Source organism: Zingiber officinale, chromosome 8A (assembly GCF_018446385.1).
Source record: "Zingiber officinale cultivar Zhangliang chromosome 8A, Zo_v1.1, whole genome shotgun sequence".
Classification (NCBI taxonomy): domain Eukaryota; kingdom Viridiplantae; phylum Streptophyta; class Magnoliopsida; order Zingiberales; family Zingiberaceae; genus Zingiber; species Zingiber officinale.
Window position 1 is genome coordinate 135,466,921 of NC_056000.1, and position 16,689 is coordinate 135,483,609.

Below are 16,689 nucleotides of genomic sequence, written 5' to 3' on the forward strand. Positions count from 1 at the left end.
TTTTCTTCTTCCCTTTTTTCCTTTTCTTCTCCTTCTTCGTACCCTAATTCCAAACCAAATTGGTTTGAAATAGTTTTTTTTTGGTTAAAAATCCAGAAATAGATCGCGCCTCAGTTGAGGTGCGAAGGCGCCCTAGGCGCGCCCAGGCGTGCGCCTGACGAACAACGCCCGCCTCGCATGGGAGAAGGCGGTTTCCCCAGCGCCCCTGGCGCCTCGGGTGCGCCTCAGGCACGCCTTTAAAAACCTAGCCATAAAGTATTTCTAAAACTTAAAGAAAAGTTCTACAACACCGCAGTAAGACCTGCTATGTTATATGGAACTGAATGTTGGCCTATAACTCGAGCACATGAGCAGAAGATGAGAGTTGCAAAGATGAGGATGTTAAGATAGATGTGTGGACATACGAGGATAGGCATAATAAAAAATGAGAGAATTAAAAAGAAAATCGAAGTTACATCTATTGAGGGAAAACTTCGAAAGACACATTTAAGATGATATGGGCATGTACTTAGACGACCAATAAATGCTCCAGTTAGGCGATATAAAAATATGACAAACACACATATAAAAAAAACTTGGTTAACAATAATAAAACAAAATAAAATTTATTTAAGTAGGAGGGTTGCATTAGCCAACGTTAAAATTATGAAAAATATTTAATGAATGGATCTATTAAACTATTGTGCTAATGCTAGGTTATTCCCCGGAAGGAACACATTGCAGAGTCCGACTGTAACGTCTCAGCAAGAACCGCTACATCTCCAGAACTCGGGTTTAGTGCTAAATATGCAAGAGTTCGCATTACAAGGTCCGATTGTAACGTATCGACAAGGACCGCTATATCTCGATGAGAACTTGAGTGCAGTATTAAATAGGCAAGAGTCCCCACACCATATGTTAGATAAGAACAAATATGATAAAAAAAACTAACAATCTAAGATTTAGAACATGGAACATAGGACCCTGAGGTAATAGATACGATGATTAGAAGAAGAATTAGTATTTTGTATATACAAAAGACAAAATGGATAGGCGAGAAGACAAAGATAATAGAGAACTCAGATTTTAAGTTGTGATATACTGGAAAGAGTAAAGCAAGAAATAGAGTAGGTATTGTTGTAGATAATTCGTTAAAAAATGAAGTTGTAGAAGTAATTAGAAAAGGAGATAAATTATAGCCCTTAGAATAATAGTGGCAAAAGAAGACTATGAACATAATTAGCGTATATGCACCGCAAGTAGGATTAGATAAAACTACCAAATTAAGATTTTGGAATGACTTAGATGAAATATTACACAATATTTCACCAAATGAAATGAATTTAATAGGAGGTAATGTAAATGGGCATGTCGGAGTGAAAAATGACGAATATGAGAGGGTACATAGGAGTTATGAGTTTGGAACGAGAAATATGGTATTAAAGTTGAAAATAGTAGCTAAAAGTGTACTTGATGAGTCAAAGGGTCATGCATCACTAAGTTAGGAATCTTGGTGGTGGAATGAGAAAATACAAGAGAAAGTGAAGGGAAAACGAATAGCTTATAAGGAATTATATATTTATAAGAACGAGAAAAACTTAAAAAATATACAATAGCCAAAAAAAAAAAACTAAGAAAGTAATGAACGAAGCAAAGAATGAAACTTTTGAAAGATTATATCAAAAATTAGATACAAAAGAAGTGGAAAGAGACATTTGTAAAATAACTAAAATGAGATAAAGGAAGGCAAGAGATCTTATCCAAATAAAATGTATTAAAGATAAATGTAATAGAGTACTAGTAAATGATGGAGAAATAAAAGAACAGTGAAAGAGGTATTTTCATCAATTTTTTAATGAACATTTAGGGGGCGTTTGGTTCTCTCATAGGAATCGGAATGTGAATGGGTATGATAGTATTATGGAATGGGAATGGGTATGAGCTTGGGTATCATTCTTAAAAATGATGTTTGGTTAGTTAAATATTTTCAATCGGAATGAACCTAAATTTCCTTTTTTACCCTTACAGGAAAATAAGAGAAAAAAGTAAATGGGAGAGAAAGTTGAATGTGAGAGAAACATATGATGAGAGAAAATGATGAGAGAGAAAGTGTGATGAGAGAGAAAGTGTGTTGGAAAAAATAAAGAGAGAGAAAGTATGATCAGAGAAAATGAGGAGAGAGTGCATGATAGGAGAGATTGAGAAGAGAAAAAGTATGATAAGAGAGAAAGTGTGATGAGAGAGAAAGAGTGATGGGAAAAAATGAAGAGAGAGAAAGTATTATGAGAGAAAATGAAAGAGTGAGGAGAGAGAAAGTATGATGAGAGAGAGAGTATGATGAGAAAGAAAGTGGGTTGAGAGAAAAAGAGTGATTAAAAAATGAAGAGAGAGAAAGTATGATGAGAAAAAATGAGAGACTGAGGGGAGAGAAAATATGATGAGAGAGAAAGAGTGATGGAAAAAATGAAGAGAGAGAAAGTATTATGAGAGAAAATGAAAAAATGAGGAGAGAAAAAGTATGATGAGAGAGAAAGTGGGTTGAGAGAGACAGATTGATGGAAAAAGATGAAGAGAGAGAAAGTGTGATGAGAGAAAATGCGAGACTGGGAGAGAGAAAATATGATGAGAGAGAAAGTATGCTTAGAGAAAAAGTATGATTAAAGAGAGAGTGTGTGATGAGAGAGAATAAAGAGAGAGAAAGTCTGATGAGAGAAAATGAGGAGAGAGAGTATGCTGAGAGAGATTGAGGAGAGAGAAAGTATGATGAGAGAAAAAGTACGATGAGAGAGAAAGTATGATGAAAAAATAAGTAGAAAGTGTGTAATAGGAGAGAAAGTGTGATAGAAGAGAGAGAAAATAAGGAGAGAGAGTATATGATGGGATATAATATAGAGAGAGAATGAGGAGAGAGAAAATATCTTGAGAGAGAAAATGTGATCATAAAATAAGGAGAGAGAAAATATGATGAGAGAGTATGTGAAATTAAAAAAAAAAATTGAACAAATATACTAAGGGTATTTTTGTCTAAAACTTAATTCACAATCCTATTCCATCAAAACCCAAAGGAGGGGGTGGGTTTCATCCATACTCAAATTTTTTTGTTTCATTCCAAAATCTTGATTCCATTCCCATTAACCAAACACAAGATTTAGGAATGAATCCATTCCCTCATTCCCAAACCCATAAACCAAACGCCACCTTAGATGACCAACTTAACTTAGGTAATTTAAGTTGGTCAACTGAAAATAGAAATTTAAATTTTTATCGTAAAATTCAAATTTCAAAAGTAGAACAAACTTTAAATGGGATGTACAATGAAAAAGTTGTTGGACCGGATGATATTCCGATAGAGGTATGGAAGTGCCTACGGAAACAAGATATTAAATGTCTTACAAAATTATTTAACATGATATTGAAAACGAAAAAAATGGCTGATCAACGAAGAAGTACTCTAGTTCCTTTATATAAGAACAAGGAAGACATACAGAATTGTGCAAACTATAGGGATATTAAACTAATGAGTCATACCATGAAATTTTGTTAAAAAAATAATAGAAAAAAAGTTAAGATGTGACCAAAAATCAATTTGGGTTCATGCCTAGAAGGTCGATGATAGAAGCTATACATCTTCTTAGACAATTAGTTGAAAAATATCGGGAGCAAAAACAAGATCTACACATGGTATTCATTGACTTAGAAAAAACTTATAATAAAGTCCTAAGAGAAATTATATGGAGAATTCTAGAAACGAGAAGTGTTAGCGTAATATATATTGAACTAATTAAAGATATGTATGAGGAACTAACAACCAAAATAAAGAGGAGTAACTGAAGCATTTTCAATAAAGATAGGGTTACATCAAAGATCAATTCTATGTCACTATCTTTTTACACTAATTATGGACGAACTCGCACATTCAAGACACAGTACCGTGTACTGTGGTGTATATTGTTTGCAGATGATATTATTTTGGCAGATGAAACACATGGAGTAAATGTTAAACTAGAATCTTGACCAAAAACACTAAAACAGAGAAGTTTTAGCCTTAGTAGATTAAAGACAGAATATATGAAATTTAAGTTTAGGAATATTAGACGTAATGAGACAATTATTAAGATAGGAGATGATAAGTTACACGGAACCGAGAGCTTTAAATATTTATGATCAGTTTTGCAAAACGATGGAGGGATTGAAAGAGATGTCTTGCATAAAATTTAAGCAGGATGGTTGAAATGGAGGAAAACGTCGGGTGTTTTATATGACCGTAAAGTACCTCTAAAACTTTAAGAAAAGTTCTATAAAATCGAAGTTAGACCTGCTATGTTATATAGAGTTGAATGTTGGGTTATGACTTGAGCACATGAGCAAAAGATGAGAGTTGCAGAGATGAGAATGTTAAGATGGATGTGTGGACATACGAGAATGGATAAAATAAGAAATGAGAGTATTAGAAAGAAAGTCAAAGTTGCATCTATTAAAAGAAAACTCCGAAAAACACGTTTAAGATGGTACGGGTATGTACTTAGACAAGGCGATGTGAAACTATGACAAGCACGCATATCAAACGATAAAGAGGAAGATCAAAAAAGATTTGACGAGCAACAATACAACAAGATAAAATTTATTTAAGTATAGATGATGATATAGTAGGAGATAGAACTCAATGACGTAAAAGGATTCATATAGTCGACCCCACCTAGTGATATAAGGTTTGGTTGTTGTTATTGTATAGACGATGATATAGTAGGAAATAGAGGTCAATGGCGTAAAAGGATTCATATAGCCGACCCCACCTAGCGGAATAATGTTTTGGTTGTTGTATAAACAAACAAGGAAATGTAATCCATTTTCCTTTTAAAAGTTTTCCTCCAAAAATATTTTACATTAACAAATTATTTTATGTGAAACAAATAGACCCTTGTTTGTTCATCATTTTCTAGAACTAGAGATTAAATGTAAAGATGTAAGCTCATTGGAAAGCCAAATACATGAAGACAATCATTCAACCTTGAGAATATATTTATCGTCGTCAAAATGCAACACAAACCATATGATCACACAAACCTATGATCCAAATTAGCATATACCACCAAGATCCCAATTTAGATGAGAATTGACACCTAATGAACCTATGATCTAATCCTTTGAATCTCTCACTATGTGTAGGTTAGAACTTGATCTAGACAACCTTAAACTAAGTAAATTACCTAATATCAAGATATGTTTGAAAAAGTTTTACATAACTTAAATATGAGTAAATGACACAATTTGAAGCTAAGGTGTGTTCCTTACTAGTTAAGTTAAAGGAAGTATTAAATTTAAAATACATCTAAAATGCAAGGTTACATATATTGAAGGAAAAGATGTGATATTTGCAAGACGTGATATTTGCAAGTTGGCCTCATTTGGGAACTATTGCCTCCTCATTTAAGGATCCACTTAGCACAAGACTAGAGAGTCCCAACTAGTTAATGCCTAAAAGGTTTTGCACTTAGTGATATTGCTAACTTATAATGGTTACATTTTCCACAATAGATGGGTAATAAATAAGAATCAACTCTTATGCTTTCGCTCCAAAAAATTGTGCTCTCAATGTGGAATTAAGTACTTCTCGTCTATTATGGCAAAGTGAGAATAAGAGATGTTATCTAACATGCATCATCTAAGAGCAAATGTGATATCAAAAAGTGGAAAATTTCTTATGAACAAATGTCATAATAATGCTTAATGTTAAAAATCAAACAAATTAAACTTATTTTGGCAATTCTGCATATCAACATAACAATCTATTAAGAGTAACTTGTTAATAGTCTATTTCACAGTTCAAAATTTTCTTAAACCTATAAATTCATAAAGCTACTATGAATAGCCTTTTCTATTCATCCTGTTAAAATGAACTTGCTAATAATAGAAGTGAGAGAGATAATTGTGAAAAACAACACACTATTAACCAATAAATTATATCATGTAGCAAAATATGCTTCATATGGCATAAAGGTGTCAACAGTTCACCTATAGGCAATGTATGTAACAAATGAACCAAAGTGCAAACAAATCTAGAAAACTGATCCTATTCATAGCTTATACTCAAGGTAGAAATACAACCTTTACATATCACACTTTATCAAATCATTATGCTAAAGCCAGGTATGACTTCGTGATTTCTAGTTTCATCATCTATGCCTTCAAACGTCAAGCATAACATAACTAGGAGGGTTTTTTTTTCAATTATCATCAAGTAAGAACAGATAAAATCCCTTCAATCAATTGCTAAGATTAGCTTCAACAATGCTGCCACAAATTTCACTCAACAGCAGTAGGCAAGAGTGCTCGTTCATCATTTGTCTAATAAAAAAATGACTAAGCGGCTAACATAGTTTACCAATGCCTCTGCCCCTGTAAGGCTTGATGACAACCAACATTGCAATGTACCCCCGGAAGGTGTTCCTATGCTCTCCGATCTTAGAGACCACCGTCCCCACACACCTCCCCCTGTGAAACGCCTGGATTATGCCACAAATTGGAAATTGAATAGCAAAACGTTACTCAGTCGACCAGAACTATGGAGAAAAGGTATGACGGTGTACCAGAAAGGTGAGGTTAGGCCACAGGTAGACGAAGTATCGGTAGGTGAAGATGGAGTAGGGTTCGCTGAGCTCCTGATCGACGAGACCCATGATTAGAGGGAGATGATGCTCTCCCCCGTAGCTTATATACTCGACATCCGAAGGAGAGAACACTTCCGATTCTTCTCCTTCAACCTCCGTCGTCCCGGCTGCGTCGACCACCACCACCGGGGCGGCCGCTTCCATCAATCAGTTCCCACCAAAATCCCTCGTTTTCTCGATCCACTATTAATCGCCGGTCCAACCTCAAACCGGCCCGAGAAAGGTTGTCTTCAGTTCAATGGAACTGGTGGGGTGGGTGGATATAAATAATTATTATTATTGTCCGTAGTTCAAAAATTCTGTTATTTTTTATAAAAGGAGTGGACAGATTTGTTTATTTACTAAAATCAACACCTTAATTTTAAAATTATAAAAAAAATCAAAAACAATATTATTTCCTTCCTACCCCTCCCGCTAATCTCCTAAATTTCTTCCCTCCGGACACTATTTTTCAATGCATCTGAGCCACATTTGTTTAGTTTTTTATTTAAAATTAATAAAATGATTCGGATGCATGCGAGACTCATTCTCCTTTTTCTTACCTCGTGAAAATTTATGGTCATTGTTCCCACTGAAACCTTGTCTTCGTGTGTCCCAGCATCTAGGATTTCTGACAGAATTCATACAGTGTGTCCCTCTAAGGTGACGTTAAGCCTTTCCGACGAAATCCACACATCTAAGGCGATAGACGTTAAGGGTCTCCGACAAAATCCACACAGAGGTATGTCCATTCAAGTGTTTAGGATTTTGTTCGCCGTAAATACTCTCCTTTCAGAATGAAGCAAGAAGGTGTGATAGCAAAGGTAAGTATCATGAACTTGTTCAACCCATAGGATATATCCAGAAATCATAGGATAAATCTAGAAAGTGTCTGATATGGGATCATCACGTTGGGCATGATATGGTAAAATATTAGGGCCAATGTGGGTCTGATATGATCTCATATCAGGCTCTCCAGAATGATGTGAAGCTCGATTTGGAAAACATTCCACTAGTTTTAATTTTACTGTTAATATATTAAATTTGTAAAAATTATAGGTTGTAGTTGATTTTGGCCAGAAACTACATTGAAACAATGTGTTAGGTCATTTTAACAGTTTTTTTTCAATCATCCACAATCAAAGAAATGCATCATAAAGCTGTTATTTTATATGATCGACATCTAACGATGATCAAACAATCTCCCTTTTGTGTTTTCTTAGACATACAAGAAATCCAGCATATCCGTGGTATACTGGTTAATATATTTAAAAATTGAGATTTAATATCTCAAACCTTTAGATTCTCAGATACAACTAACAGCTTTTAATCTTAAGCACCAAATAGTTTTAGAAATTTAATGTCTTATTTTTTTTTTTTTTTTTTGCATTTTGGTATCCAAAAAAGTATCTTACAATATAACTATTAACTTACGATTTTCAGGTGTACCTGTTGCATTTACACGAAGAGACATATCTTTATTGCTTGGTATTGTAGATCGGGGTGCTTTGGTTCCTTTAAATTCAAATCAAGCATCGGGTGACATCTTTCTTGCTCACTTCTCAAATAATAAACCCATAACCAGATCAAGAATTGAGGAGTTGATGAAATTTTATTCTAATAGCATTGAAGCACATGTTGATATTTTATTATTTTACAAATTCTACATTTTGTATATATTTGTTTGTGTCTCATTTTCTTCTAGTATGTATAAACTTCCTTTAGGTCTTATAGATATAGTAGATGATTTTGAGAATCTTAGTAGATTCAACTGGATTAAAGTCATCCGTCAATTTATGACTCCACAATTAGCTACAATTGGGGATTTATTTTTATCAACTCGGGCATATGACCCCAAGACCACCACACTCCCTTACCTAAAGGGATTTATTGGTATTTTGCCTGTGAGTATATTTTTTATGTTAAATATGATAATATTTTGTGGACATTTATGATTATGTAACACTTATTATGATGAATCAAGCATGATTTTTATAGCATGTTCCAATCCAAAAACCATACGATATTGAAGGAGCACGAATAAACAAGTGGAGGAATATTCCTTCACATATTAGTAAGGTGAGGATCTTGTTAGACCGAGTATCACCTGAAGAGGTAAATATTGAAGACTGTCACCTATTCAAAGTAAATATATAGTTTATTACATTTGTTTTTATAATTGTACAAGTTATTATTAAATTAATCTCTACCCAATTTGAAAAAACATTGGTTGAGAACCTTAATTTGGCTAATGATATTCCACGTCCAGTGGAGACACCACAATTAGATGACACTGAAGTTGAATGGCAAGGTAATAAGGAATGTCGTAAATGCATCGTTCAAGCAAATCGAATCAAGGAGCTAACATTGGAGAACATACATATGAATGAAAGGGTGAAAGAATTAATCGAACTAATAGAAAATAAAGGCATGCAAGGTCAATCAAATGAGTGTAGTCGATCCACAAGACCCAGTTGCTTTTGGAATAAGGAGTAGGAGAGTACATGACCGTAGTTGGTATGATTATAGGGATAATCCAAATGATAGTCCAGTGTGATGAAAACTTTTACCCAAGAAGAAGCGGAGCAAAATACAAATATCACTACAACAAATATAGCTTTTCACGGCTCAGCATCAACGGCACACATTTAAAGCACGCCGCCAATGTTAGTATTTACGGTGCGCTCATCGATGTGTGCTGTTAATATTATAACAACTTATACAAAAAACGACATGCAAAAAATGCATGCCGTAAATAGTTATTTCAACAGCAAACTATATGTATGCTGTTAAAATTAAATATTTACGGCGTACATTGCACGCTGTTAATAGTGTTACAATAAATTTTTTAATTTATAATAAAATGTAATATTTACAGCGCTCAAATCACGTTGTTATTCCTTAAAGATTACAAATATATTAATATAACAAACCGCCAAATCCCTAAAATCCCCAAATCTCTCGCGCCATCCTCTTAGCGCCGATTCTTTTTCTCTTCGTGCACGCCTTTTTTCTCCCCTTCAGCAATGAAGATTTCTCGTGCTTGTTCTCTCCTTCAGCAGAACAAGTTTCTGCCGCTCTTGTTCTCTCCTTCAGGCAACAAATTTCTTGCGCTCATCTTTGTTCTCCCTCCAAAGAACAGATTTCTCGCGCTCTTGTTCTCTCCTTCAGCGACAACAGATTTCTTGCTATTCTCTCCAGCGGCGGTAGATTTCTCTACATCTAAAGCATTCTTTGTTCTTATTTTCCTTTTTCTAGCAAGGAGATTTGTGTCATGGTTTCAGATTTATACTGCGCTTCTCATCTCATGTAAACCCCCTGTTTCAGAATTCTTTCATTCTTATTTTCCTTCTAGGGTTTCTTGAAATAATAACACTCCATAGCTGGAGACCCTATGAAGCCTCAATATTTTTGAACTCTATAGAAAATATGAACGTTTTTATAAGCTTCAAAGAAAACAAGTCATTTAGGGATTTCCAGATATGGATACTTCACAGAAAGAGGCTGATGAGCCATAAGAGGGAGTTAGAGAAGAAACATTAGCCTTGGAGTCCATTTGTTTGCCATTCAATTTTAATTTCCCTTACTAGGCATGTAACTACTGGTTTGAATTGGTCCGATTTTCATTAATGCAGAACTGGTCCAATCCAGATTTTTACCAAATTAGATTAGTTCCATTTTAACCGGCTAGTTACAAAAACAATGCCAATTCATAACAATGCAAGTTAGATTTACTCAATATGTGTTTAGGCTATACAAACTCATTGCTTCATCCCAATCTTGACTTAAGATTTGTGGTTCATGAATTTATTTAAGTATAGATTTGCATGCTGCTTGATACTCATCTTTGCTACAGAATGCATATATTTAGAGAAGGCAATTTTATGGTAGACATTGTGGCACGTGAAGCTCACTCTCATAGAACTTCTAAACTTTTTAATGCTCAAATGTTACTAAGCAGACTTAAGCTATGCTTTTCTTTTCATATTTTGTTTTTTGCTACTTTGTAACTTTGAAAATGTAACTACTGCTTTAGTTCATTTTAGCTTTTACTTGATTTGATTCTAAAATATGTAATCAAATTTTTTATTCATACACATTCTTTATTCATCCAATATCTTGTTTCAACTCTATTGTGCTCAGTGGTGTTAATTCTCTTGGATTTGTCTATTAATTACTTTAGATTCTAAAAGGTTTATTATTCATACAATGATCATGTTGTTAATTCTCTTGGATTTGTCTATTAACCAGACAACGATTATGTTGTTAATTCTCTTGGATTTGATTCTAAAAGGTCTATTATTCATACAAATTTGTCTATTGTGCTCGGTGGTGATCATTTTTAGATTTTAAATATTTGTATAGTTATTGTTTTGAGATTGATTTCAAACATCCATATGTTATTTTTCAATGTTCATGAAAAATAGGTGTTATGTTATCTTTTTTATGTATTCATAAACATAATTAAGATATTGGATGTGAATTTATACTTTGATTTACAACCTTTGGAAGTTGAACACAATTGGTTGATTTAGTATAAAATTTATTTACTAGGTTGCTGATACTTTTATTTATGTTTTTGAGTTGAGTAATATATGTAAGTTGATAATACTCAGATATAATTTTTTTGTTCTATTGTATATCATTTTTTTATAAGTCTATCTTTTCCTAAAATTTGATGGATTAAATATCATAACACTAAAATTATTTATAAAAATAGGATAATTTCCTTTTATTTATTTTTTTCAGATTATTTTATTAGTATCAAGGACCATTTTTTACAAAATGGATAAGGAATGGATCCATCTTCCTTCAAGGCTTGTACCCGAGTATGAAGAAGGGGTTCAAAAATTTCTTACACAAGCTCGAAACTATGCCAAAACACGTGAAGTAATCTTATGTCCTTGCAAACATTGCAAAAATAAGAAGTATATGAAATTTGACCAAGTGTACGATCACTTAATTATTAATGGATTCAATCCTTCTTACACAATTTGGGTCTTCCATGGTGAAACTTATACTCCAAATTTTCAAGGTCAAAGTAGTTCAAGAGGAGTTCAGGAAGAGGAGGATGAAACTAGAGAGGCATATAACTTATATAAAGATGCCTTTGCCTTTGATGAAAGCGTTGACCACACTATGTCTGAGGCAAGAGATTATGAATTTGCTGATTTATTAGTAGATGCAGAAACTCCTCTCTTCCCTGGTTGTACAACTTACACGAAGTTGTCAGCAATCGTTACATTATACAATTTCAAGTCTACAAATGGTCACACTGACAATAGTTTCAATGAGCTCCTTAAGATCTTAGGTGACATGCTTCCAGAAAAAAACACGCTTCCAAAGGATGTTTACTCAATGAGAAAGTTGTTAAAACCATTTGATTTAGGATATGAGAAGATTCATGCATGCCCAAATGACTGTTGTCTATTTAGAAAGGAGCTTAAAGATTTGGACTCATGTCCAAAGTGTGGTTCTTCAAGATGGAAGGTAGACAAAGTCACCACCAAAGTTTGTAAAGGAGTTCCTGAAAAGGTGCTACGATATTTTCCTGTGATACCAAGATTGAAAAGGATGTTTAAATCAGAACAAAAGGCTGAAGACTTGATTTGGCATTCCAACCATAAAAGTCATGATCATATGATGCGTCATCCAGTTGATTCTAGCTTTGGATCAAATCATAGAAGCCGCCTTTTGCATCGGATCCTAGAAATCTCCGGCTTGGTCTTGCAACAGATGGATTCAACCCTTTTGGTGATCTTAGTTCTAGATATAGTTGTTGGCCAGTTATTTTAGTAAATTACAACCTTCCTCCGTTGATGTGCATGGCGAAGGAAAATCTTATGTTGACATTATTGATTCCAGGCCCGAAGCAACCAGGAAATGATATAGATGTATACTTGGAACCCCTAGTGGAGGATTTGAAGGAGTTATGGGACATTGGTGTGGAGACGTATGATGCATTTAGCAAGTCAGTGTTCAATATGAAAGCTATTTTGATGTGGACAATCAATGATTTTCCAGCTTATGGAAACTTAGCTGGATGTGCCACAAAAGGGAAACTTGGTTGTCCAATATGTGGTGAAGGCATATCTTCTATGTGGCTTAAGTATAGTAGAAAGTTTGCATATTTAGGGCATAGGAGATTTCTTGCTCCTAATCATCCATTCCGTCAGAAGAAGAAGTGGTTTGATGGGAATAAAGAGACAAAAGGAAAACCTAGGCCTCTGAATGGATTAGAAATTCTTAATGAATTGAAAGACATTGAAAATGACTGGGGTAAAAAGAAAATGGGTAAAGATATCAATAATACAAAGAAAAAGAGGAAGGAGCGTGATGGTTCAAAAAAAGTTCAAAAACCAGTTCAAATGTGGAAGAAGAAGTCAATATTTTTCAATTTGCCATACTGGAGTGTAAGTTATTTTGCACTCTATTAATTGTATTTTATAAATTTTTTATATTTTATGCACAATTTATTTTGAATCTTGAACTAATATATGAAATGTGTTGATGGTTAAACTTGTAGGGGCTCCTGCCACGTCATAACTTAGATGTTATGCATGTTGAAAAGAATGTTTGCGAGAATATCATAGGTACAATGTTAAACTTAAAGAAAAAATCAAAAGATGGTGTTAACGCTCGCAAAGATTTGAGGCACTTAAATATTAGAAAAGAATTACATCCTCAAGAAAAAGGAGAAAACATGTATCACTTGCCACCTGCACCTTACACATTGTCTAAAAAAGAAATGGACGTATTTTGTTCTAGGTTGAAGAAAATAAAGTTACCTCATGGTTATAGCTCAAATATTGGTAACTGTGTTTCTTTAGAAGAACGAAAGCTTATTGGGTTGAAATCTCATGATTGTCATGTTCTTATGCAACAATTGCTTTCAGTAGCATTGAGAAGTCTTTTACCAAAAGGTCCACGTAATGCTATATTTTTGCTTTGTGCATTTTACAATGAGTTATGTCAAAGAGTGTTAGATAGGAACCGTCTAGAACAACTCGAAGAGAATATTGCTGAAACTTTATGCATGTTGGAGAGGTACTTTCCACCAGCTTTCTTTACCATCTCTGTTCATTTGACAATTCATTTAGCAAGAGAGGCTCGCCTATGTGGGCCAGTTCAATTCCGCTAGATGTATCCATTTGAAAGGTAATAAATAATAATTTATCTTTTTACTACTTTAATATCATACAACAACTTAGATTTTTCTATCAACATTTATTTCATGTGATTTTTAATTATTTAGATTTATGAAAATGCTGAAAGGCTATGTGAAGAACCGAGCAAGGCCAGAGGGTTGCATAGCTGAGTGTTACCTTGCAGAAGAACGAATGCGATTTTGTAGTGCTTATATAAAAAAAGCTGCTTGTATTGGTCTCCGATCTAATCGGAATGACGATTTGGAAAATGGAGTAGTGGAAGGTCGCCCCATTTCTCAAGGAAAAGAAATTATTTTAGAAGAACATTTGTTACAAGCAGCACATCGATATGTGTTGTTCAATACTGCAGAAATTGATCCTTACATACAGTGAGTATTAAATTGCAACCGTAATATTCTTGGTGTATTGCATGATTCATATATTTTAACAATCACTTTTCAATGATTTTAAATAGGATGCACATTGAGGAGCTTAAACAAACAGATCGTCGTTTCTCAAGTAATGAAACACTGTTACAAAAACGACATATGGAAACATTTGCTCAATGGTTATCAAAACATGTTCTTGATAACTCTTCAGATCGGATTCAATGGCTAGCACATGGTCCAAGAAAGCATGTTATATCATATACAGGTTATATTATAAATGGACATCGGTTCCACACAATTGATGTTGGAAGGTCGACACAAGATAGTGGTGTTTCAGTTGAAGCTGATACTATTTGGCAATCTAGTTCTACTGATTCACATACAGTAGGAAGACTATCGTACTATGGGGTTATACGAGATATTGTGTTACTAGACTATTATTTTTTCAAAGTACCTGTTTTTAGGTGTGATTGGGCTAATCCTGGAACTGGTATCAAAATGGATGATGGTTTTACACTTGTCAACTTACACCAAGGACTAAGGACTTTTGAAAATGATCCTTTCATTTTAGCATCACAAGCAAAGCAAGTTTTCTATTCTAGGGAAAATGATGAATCAAATTGGTATGTGTTGCTAAAAGCACCACCTCGAGGTATTCATAACATGGATTTGCTTGAAGAGGATGCATATACATCATCAAAACCTCTTGATGTGTCTAGACTTGAGATTAACATTACTGAGAAAGAACCATATTCCAGAAATGAGTGTGAGGGAATTGATGTTATTGATATCCCATGACTGAACTTTTCAGATGTAGATTTATAGTTATTTATTTCAACAAATAAATGTTCTTTTCAAACTCCACTACTCTTTATTTACTTTTGCAATATATTTTTGTTCTAGTTTACAATATTTCAGTGGTGCATCATGTCATATTACATATTTTATCAGGTCATTATTTAGCATTCAAATGATGAAAAAAATGGGCAAAAAACGCACTAGAGAATCTATAGTTGAAGTTTAGGTGATATATTGTAATCCTTTTTTAATTCTTGGTTTATTTTAATAAGTACACTTATGCATTTCAACATCTCTTTATGCTATTTTGTAGGAAAAAATTGTTAATCAACTATCGAGAATGGACTCTAACACTGCCTCTGATTCTTCACAACCTTTGCATGGTAAAGAGTCAGTTGATGACAGTAAAATTGATGGGAAAAAGGGATGAGGTCCATCAAAGTTGATGTTGGTTAGTGGCCAACAAAATCCCAAAGTGCTAGAGCGTAATGAGTTCGGACAACCAATTGGAGATAATTCGGTGAAGTATGCATCTTTTCTTGGTTGTATGGTAAAAGAATTTGTTCCATATACATTGGATGGATGGAATGACGTAAATGAAGATTTGAAAAGTAAAATGTGGAGTTGTCTTCAGGTAATGTCATCTATCACTGAATTATTATTTTCCAATTCTATAACAAAATTTAGTCATATATTCATGCTTTATATTTTACAGCTACATTTTAATGTTGAGGAGTGGGAAAAGAAAACAATCTTTCAAAAGTTGGGTAAGTTGTGGCGTGATAGAAAGTCCAGGCTGCAGATACTTATACGAGAAGTTAATACTGGCCAAGCAGCTTCACGAGATCTTAGCCTTTTGAAGCCCGAATTTATGGACCAAAATCAGTGGGACATTTTTGTAAAGAAGACACTGTCACTTTCCTTTCAAGTAAGTATTAATTCACTGTTGTGGACCAAAATCAGTAAGTAGTATCATATGCTCACTCACTTTAATCAGTTGTAGTAATTTTGGTTAATTATATATTCTAACCTCTCTTCCATTTGTAGTAATTCCGTTACGAATTTGATTTTGTCCATCTTTAGTACCAGATTAGATATTGGTAGTCTGATATTATTTGGCAATCGGTATTAGCTTTAGTATCAACTTTAGTGTGACAATCTAATCTGGTATTAGCAATCAGCTTTAGTAATATATGATTGCCACAGTAGTATGTGTTTGCAATCTAATCTGGTAAAGATATTGGTAGTCTTTAGTAATTCCATTAGTGTGACAATCTAATCTGGTGCCATCTTTAGTGCACGGTGCATATACTACAAGCATGGTTTATTTCAAGCAATTTGCCTCACTTATACAGCAAGCATGGTTTATTTCAAGCATGGTGTATATATTGGAAGGTTACAGCCTAAGAAGATTTGCAAACTACAATACTGCAGCAAGCTTACAGCCTAAGAAGATTTGCCTCACTTGTAGCTGCTCAAGCTTTTCTTGGCCTGGTGGTAGCCAGCTGGGCCTCAGGCTGCAGCAGAAAACTGCACGCTTTTTTTTTGGCTTGGTGGTAGCCAGCTGGGCCTCAGTTTTCTGCACGCTTTTTTTCTTGTAAAATAGCGTGCAGCAAAATTGAAGAGTGAAATGAAGATAGAGATTTGTCAAGAATTAACAAACAGAATGCTAGAATTTTTTCTTAGATTTTTGAATATCTTAGAATCTGTATCCTTACTATGAATTTT

The 16,689-nt window shown here is 34.1% G+C and overlaps 2 protein-coding genes across 2 annotated transcripts in view; one reads left to right on the forward strand and one right to left on the reverse strand.

Annotated features, from left to right (window-relative positions):
• LOC122010362 (N-alpha-acetyltransferase MAK3-like) overlaps positions 1-6,884 on the reverse strand; it is a 33,768-nt gene extending 26,884 nt beyond the window's left edge. Inside the window, exons 1-2 of the mRNA XM_042566869.1 lie at positions 6,567-6,884; positions 6,362-6,482 (exon numbers count right to left, since the gene is read on the reverse strand). Coding sequence (XP_042422803.1) covers positions 6,362-6,482; positions 6,567-6,791 — 346 coding nt within the window. The 5' untranslated portion in view covers positions 6,792-6,884. The remainder of the gene's footprint in view (positions 1-6,361; positions 6,483-6,566) is intronic.
• A 4,527-nt stretch (positions 6,885-11,411) lies between these two features.
• Positions 11,412-12,422, forward strand: LOC122011311. The gene has a single exon (XM_042567698.1). It carries the CDS (start codon positions 11,412-11,414, stop codon positions 12,420-12,422), a length of 1,011 nt encoding a protein of 336 aa, XP_042423632.1.
• Positions 12,423-16,689: the final 4,267 nt, after the last annotated feature.